The sequence below is a fragment of the Petromyzon marinus genome, chromosome 54 (assembly GCF_048934315.1).
Source record: "Petromyzon marinus isolate PM22_M1 ecotype Great Lakes invasive population chromosome 54, UKy_Petmar_22M1.pri1.0, whole genome shotgun sequence".
NCBI classification, from domain to species: domain Eukaryota; kingdom Metazoa; phylum Chordata; class Hyperoartia; order Petromyzontiformes; family Petromyzontidae; genus Petromyzon; species Petromyzon marinus.
Window position 1 is genome coordinate 4,032,417 of NC_133720.1, and position 7,632 is coordinate 4,040,048.

At 52.2% G+C, this 7,632-nt stretch overlaps 1 protein-coding gene across 1 annotated transcript in view; it reads left to right on the plus strand.

Annotated features, from left to right (window-relative positions):
• LOC116954156 (P2Y purinoceptor 3-like) overlaps positions 1 to 7,276 on the plus strand; it is a 29,391-nt gene extending 22,115 nt beyond the window's left edge. Inside the window, exon 2 of the mRNA XM_032974627.2 lies at positions 4,080 to 7,276. Coding sequence (XP_032830518.2) covers positions 4,080 to 5,630 — 1,551 coding nt within the window. The 3' untranslated portion in view covers positions 5,631 to 7,276. The remainder of the gene's footprint in view (positions 1 to 4,079) is intronic.
• The last annotated feature ends 356 nt before the right edge of the window (positions 7,277 to 7,632 follow it).

Sequence of the window (7,632 nt, forward strand, 5' to 3'; positions counted from 1 at the left end):
TCTGTCAGACGCTGGCGCAGCGTCAAAAACACGTCAGTCTCCTCCTGGCCCCAATGGAACATCTGTCCCTTTGTCGTGAACGAAGGCAAGGGCATAGCAATTGTGGGGAAATTCTCGACAAAGCGGCGGTAGTACGACCTGAACCCCACAAATCTGCAGACCTTGGTTACAGACGTGGAAGTGGGCTAATCACGTACATACACCGTTTTTTCTAGATCGATTGTGACCCTGGATGCATTAACGACATGATCCAAGTACCAAACCAGATGACATTTGGAGGGTTTCAATATAAGGTTCATGGCACGAATTTTCTAAAAGACTTGTCACAACCGAGCCAAGTGTTCCTCGGACATGCAACCAAAGACAATGACATCATCTAAATAGATGAGGCAGGACTCCCACAGTAACCCCGCAAGTACTAACGCCATCAACCACTGGAACGTGGCAGAAGCTGTCTGCAAACCCATCGGGAGACAGTTGAATTGAAAAAGACCTTGGGGCATCCTGAACACACTTTTTGGTCTAGATTCATCATCCAGTGGTAGCTGCCAAAATGCTGCCAAAAGGTCTAGAGTGGAGAAAATGTAGGCCCTGTGAGCACATGCAATGTGTCATCAATGCACAGGAGCGGGTAAGCGTCCGCCAAGGTGACTTTGTTCATGCATCTGAAGTCTACGCAAAACCGCAGGGTGTCGTCCGATTTCTTGACCAGGACAAAATGTGCCCTCCATGGATACGTAGGTGGCAATATGATGTCAGCCTCCAACATCTCCTACACTGCACGCTGTAGATGCACCTTTTCCGTAAGACTCATTCTATAGGCATTCTGCCTTATGGGTAATGCGTCACTCGTATTGATGTGGCATTCCATTACGGTAGTGCGGCCACATCATAGGGACCCTTACTAAACACATTGGTGAGGTAGTACAACAAGGTCCTGAGCTCCCCCAACTCCGCAAACAACATCCCTTCCTGTACCATTGTGGGGGTGTCAGCCATGTTAGAACTTGTAAAAACAGCGAGTGATTGCTGCGCCCGAGCGTGTCAGCTGCTGCCAAACATTGGTGAGCAGCCACAGATGGCATCGCAGACACTACAAGTGGCGAATCCGACTGGGAATTGACAAGCAGGGTGCAATATCGCAAAGGCACCAAGACCTGAGCACCTGGCGGGATCAAGACCGGGGTACGCGCAAGAGCATGAACCCACGGAACTTGATTTCCCTCTCCGCTCAGACGCAAAAAGTACAACCGCCCTCCTGATGGTCTACACAGCCTTCCTCCATCAGGATGCTCAGGAGCATGAGCATACTGGAGACCAGTACCAGTCCCCGTGTCTCCAGCTCCCCGATGAGGACCGGCACTACCACTTGCTCTATGATCCCCATACTTCCCTCATTCGTGGCTATGTACCTATCCTGAAATGGCTCGAGATGACGCTGTCTCTCTGGCTACAAGTCAAAGATGCACATGTTCCGGCTGTGGCCACCACTACCCTTCTAGCTACTCGATGCCACTTAATGACCGTGACCAGCCATGGGGCCCGACCGGCTATGGGAACTAGTGACGAGCCTCCTGACGAAGGAGATGCGTGAACAGGTGAACATGTGGTTGATTATTCCGGCCGGGTGTCTGAGGTGTCAGCACTCGCAAAGGTGCTGACACCTCAGCCACTGGTGAAGCCCGGCAATCCTGGCTAGTCATCCCGACCCCCACCGTGCTGCTGCGGCATCCACGAGCGATGTGGCCCTCGGGACCGCAGCGATGACAGATGACTTCGCCCCTGCCCAGGAATGTCGCTTCCACCTCCTGAGGTGCCCAGCGTGGTGGTCGGACGTGCTGCTTCTCGAGGCGTCCTTGAAAGTCGTCGCAGGGCTGCCACCACCTCTCTCCCATAAGCCTCTCTCCTGGTGGCTCTGGTGTCTCGATCGCTCAGGGTTTCCCCGTCATCGCCAAAATGTTCAGTGACGCTCACCACAATCTGCGTGGGTCCCGCCATCTCCTCTTAGGCATGGAGATGCCTTGTGACCCAAAGCGAGGTGAAGGTTTCTTCCTCCACCAATGGCAGTACCACCCCTTCCTTTTTGTTGCCATGGTAAGGAAACGTTCCGCCACCAGCGAGTCCAGGGCTGGCTCATCAAGCTGCGAGAATGCGGCTTCTGCCAGCAACAGCAGTTCGGTTCTGAAGACCAGGAGCAATTCGGACGCGTCCCGCTGCCGATTCTTGAATTTTTGCCGAGCCCCAGACGGGAGGTCAAACACCTCCACTATCTCCTTGTAAACCACCTTTAGGGATCTGCTTTTTGCAGGCAGGATCCGGGAGAACACAGCCAGTGCTGAGACATCCAATGTGGTGGGTAGTGCTGCCTGGGCCTCCTCCTCTGTCCCCTTCAGTCCTCGGACTGCTGTCTTGAAACGGCGAACAAAAGCACGCCAATCCCCTGTTTTGGACGTCAACTTCTCCATCGTGCCCAACTGGCGGCCCCGTCCACATTCCCTTGGTCATCCTGGTTGGGGTGCACCTGCGTTTGGTGGTCCCGGTTTCTGCTGCTGTCCCTTGCTTGGTCGGCTGCCCTCCGCTGTGATTCGGATGGTCCCGCTCTTGAGCTGGTGCTGTCGACGGGGGCTCGGAGGGTGGGATGGGCTTGCTCCCTGGTCCTGCGCAGGACACACTGTCGGCGGTGTCAGTGGTGGTTCGCCCGCCGCTGGCTGCTGCTCGGTGTTGGGAAGGCTGCACGAGGCCTCCGCTGCCTTGCTGGGGTGGTGATGCGGCTAGAGGCCCTCCACGTTGTCCCACCTCGGGCCCCAGCCGGCGAAGCAGCACCGTTACTGCTTCCAGCAGCTGATCCATCCTCCGATCTCTGGATGATGGTCTGCTGTGGTGGTGAGTCTGCCCCACCAGGTTGGTGGATGTAGGTGCCCATGTTGGTTGGACGGCTGCCTCGGACCCTGCCGATGTGCCAGCGGACGAGTCCCGTTTCAGAGCAGTGCTCACCCTCGGAGCCTAGAGTGTCTTCTGCTTGGGTCTCCCCAAGCTGAGCCGAGATATCCCACTGCTGCCACCAGATTAAAATGAGACTTGGGCTGGTGTACTTCAATTTATTTATTTCATTGTGACCGCTCGTACACCACAGCAACGCTAGTCGTCAAACCAACCTCATTCCCACGTTGTCCAGTCCCTTTTAAACCTCCTCTTCACCAATCACCTTTCTCCAACCACTCACCCATTGGATTGTGTGACCTGCACGTCAGTGCTCACACCCCCATCTCTATTCCCTGCCCGAGCGTGCCTTGTGTGCATTATGTGAGTGACCCCTGACCTCCGACCCTTCCCTGTGTGCATGATCGATGCATGTGGTGTGTGTGATGTAGAGTGTGGAAGGTACACGTGTTGTTTGTGTGGTGCGAGTGTGTGAGGAAGAATGAGACATCCTCTACACTTCTTGGACGTTATGATTGTAAGATATCATTCCAATAACTAAATTAATAATATAATAGATAATGGGACAATATTTTACCCAGGTTGTATAAGAGAGAATAAAACAATATATAAACTGACCTCTTTTTATTTTACCAGGTAAAGGCCCACTGAGCTATATAGCTCTTCTTCAGTAGGCGACTTGGCTACAAATGATAGCGCAACGAAGTGGCTCATCATGTGGAAATGTATAGCAGCCAAGTACTCTCAAAGCATGTTTATTCTAAATGTGGAGGGGAAAACCAGACGACCCAGAGAAAAGGCCACGCGACTATGTGTAGAGAGACATGCAAATTCCATTATACAGGCATCAGGGTCGGGATCGAACCCACAACCTCATCCATACCATGTGAAGGAGTTAACATCTTGCCACAGTGGTGCCCGCGTAATAAGATATCAACAACATCATGTAATTTATGAGAGCCACAAGTGCAGTCCCCAGGTGATTAATTCACGTTATAGGTCAACAATAACACTTGGTGAATATTGAGGCCTAGGGCAGGCTTAGTATAACAATTATACATGGATGCAATTCATGGGACAACAGTGGTGTATTCATTTAACGCGTGACCCGTCCCATCTCATTGTCAACCTCCCCACAGACTCAGTGGAGCGAAGAGTCACAAAAGATGGTGTCGCCGCAGACCTCGGGGGACGACGTTTGGGCCCCGGACGAGGAGCGAGACGACCTGGACGAGTGCTGGATCGACGAGAACTTCCTCCCCAACGTCATGCCGCCCGTGCTCATCCTCGAGTTCATCCTCGGTCTGCTGGGCAACGGTTTCACCATCTGGGTGACGTGGTGGCACGTCAAGGTGTGGACCAGCTACACCATCTACCTCTTCAACCTGGCCCTCACCGACCTCCTCTTCGTCGTGCAGCTGCCGCTGAGGGTGCACTACCACATGCGGCTCAATGACTGGGTCCTGGGCGAGTTCATGTGCGACATGGTGGTCTTCTTCTTCTACGCCAACATGTACGGCAGCATCTACTTTCTCACGTGCATCAGCGTGGAGCGCTGGCAGGTCATCGAGCGCCCCCTGCGCTCGCTCAGCCGACGGCGCTCGCTCATGCGTGCCAAGCTCGTGAGCGTTGCCCTCTGGTTCCTTGCGCTTGTCCCGCAGGCGGGCATGCCGTTTATCTTCCACACGTTTGAGCACAAAAACCAGACGCGCTGCCTCAGCTTCAACCAGCCGTGGCTCATGCGCAACTTCAACGTGTGGAACGCCGTCGAGATGGTGCTCGGCTTCCTGCTGCCGTTCGGCATCATGCTGGTGTTCCACGTGCGCATTGCGCGCAAGTTGCTCTGCTCCAGCACCAACCCGCGCCTCTTGCAGACGCGCAAGCGCGCCGCCCACTTCATGATCGTCATCCTGCTCATCTTCGCCATTTGCTTCATCCCCGTGCACATCATGCGCTCGCTGCTCATCGCCGTCAAGCTGCTTGTGCCCAAGAACTGCGGCCTGCACCAGATGGTGGCGCAGGTCTTTTACTGGTGCCTGCTGCTGTCCAGCTGCAACTGCATCATGGACCCGCTCATCCTCTTCCTGTCGGGCGACCGGTTCCGTGTGGCGGCCAGCGTGGTGCTGCGCAAGTTCTGGGGCCCGGCGTGCGCCTGCGAGGAACCGGGCAGGGCGATGGGCAACAAGTCGGTGGTCATCGCTGTGCACCTGCACAGCATCGAGATCAAGACGGACGACGCCACCTACAGGGAGAGCATCGGCGGCAGCGGTGTGCAGGAAAAACAGCCGAAGGGCCGGAAGGCGAGGAGGAAGAAGTCGGCCGATGAGGGAGCAAGGCAGGGCCGGGGGATGGGATCGGAGAGAAGCGCGGAGTCCCGCGGGGTGGCGATGGGCGCCGCCTCGAGGGGGGAGCAGAGAGCGGAGAGGAAGGAGGGCTTCGCGGGCCGCACGAAACCAAGGACGGACCAGACGAGCACGTGGCTGACGCAGGACAGGGGGCAAAAGTTGGCCGGAGCGAACGGCGCCACCGCCGTGTTGGGAAACGGAGTGAGGGCGATGGAAATAAGGACCATCGCTGGCGTAGGGTACGGGGAGGAAACTGCGCGTCGTGTTGCCACCGAGAGAGGAAATGAAGTGGGCGACAGGGAGAGTTTCCGCTCTCACAAAAACACCGAAGTGCCCACCAATTGAGATGGGGGCGGCCATCGTCGACGCAGACGAAGCTTTCAGGTTTTTGATGCAGCGTGGAGGAAAAAAAAAGGGGGGAATTCGTGGCCCCCTTTCTGAACATTGAGTGGTGAATGCAGAACTTTCAGTTCACGTCTGATAAATCACTTTTTTTTATGCAGTTGATGTTTTTTGTGTGTGTCTAAGTTATTGGGTTGAACACATGTAAAGAAGAGGAACTGTAAATGAACAAGCATGCCAACGATGCAGTGTGAACGTATATATCGTACATCGTAAAACATGTCTTTTTGGTTTTGAATTGTTTAATTATCCCACCGAAGATGTGAACACGTTGACAAAAGAAACAATGCCACATTGGGGAGCCTGAGCAGAAATTATTTTTTTTGGCTCTCCTCCCTCTGCCCCCACCCCCCACGTTTCAATTTATAAACTCCCAGTGAGATGGGAGTTTTATATATATACAGAGATTTAAGAGCTGTAATGCGATGATATGAATGTATAGAATGTAAATGAATGTAGACAAAATATAACTTTTTTATTTTACCAGGTAAGACCCACTGAGCTATGTAGCTCTTTTTCAGAAGCGACCTGGCCACAAATTATAGCTCAACGAATCGGCTTATCGCGTGGAAATTTATAGCAGCCAAATACTCTGAACGCTTGACGTCGATTCAAAATGTGGAGGGAAAAACCAGAGGACCACAGAGAAAAATCCACGTGAGCTGGCGTGGGGGGCAGGAATCGAACCTACGTCCTCCTGCATATCAAGCAAGGTAGTTAACATCTCGCCACCGTGGCACCCCAAAATATAGAGATGCAGTGAGATAAGAGAAACGAGAAATGGAATAGGACAGAGGTGAAGTGAAAATGAGAGCGAAGCAGACCAGGGACAAAGATTGGATTCGACAAGGATGAGCGATATACGGACGGAAACGAGGTGAGAAAGAGAGATTTGTTAGGTTTTTTAAAAAATATATATTTGCTAGAAATTGAATTCGAGCTGATATCTGGTTCACCCCTAAATGTATAAATTAATCTAGGTCCTCATGAGTTTCTTGGGCCCTAAGCTTTTGCTTACGCCTGAGTGCCACCACTGCACGTAGGCACGCGCTTTGCCCTTCATGGCTGAACTCCTGAATTAAACATTGCCATTCCCAATAGCATGTTGAGCCTGTTATTCGTTCCTTTGAAGTGCAAGCCAGGCAAAGTTTTTCAGCCGCTCTCCAACGTCCAACTCTCAGGCCCTCGTTTTCGCTTGTTTTCCAGATTGGTGGAGCAGTGCACGTGACAATGATTGTCGATTGCTTTGTTTGATTTAACGAAGTAATATCCCTTTCACGAGGGGCAGATTGTATTCATAGATCTCCGTACGAAAGAACGAAACGTCACAATAATAACCGTCTTTATTAATTGACATCGTTTGAGATCGTTTTTGTTTCGTATACCGAACATGGCCAAATCATGGACAACGCATGTACCACTGACAGAGCAGTGGCTTAACGTCTTGTCAATGAAACACCTCGTTTGATGAAGCTGCTGCTGCTGCTGGGTTGGCGGCAGTACACGATCACAAATAACAACCAAAACAAAATCTCAGCACGTTCGTCAATAACACTGCACCACCCCCCCCCCCCTCCCCAAAAAAATAAGTATATAAACGGTGTAACAAAATTTGTAACAGGTTTTACCCTTTCTGGCAATAAAACAGGTGTTAAGATGTTAAAACACCAAGTGGAAACCTTTTACGAGGAATCTTAACACCTATTTTATTGCCAGAAAGGGTCAAAACTATTCTTATTTTTTTATACTTTGATACTGGACAAAAAACGGTCCCACGTTATGTAACAGGTAAAGGCCCCCTTCTCGCAGCACATAAGGTCCAGCACATAATGTCCAGTTGCCCGTTCGAACCGAGAGTCGTAAGTTCAACCGCGGCGCAATAGATGGCGGTGATGGCATCTACATCTTCAGAACGTGAAGAACCAGTGGCATCTACATCTAGAGG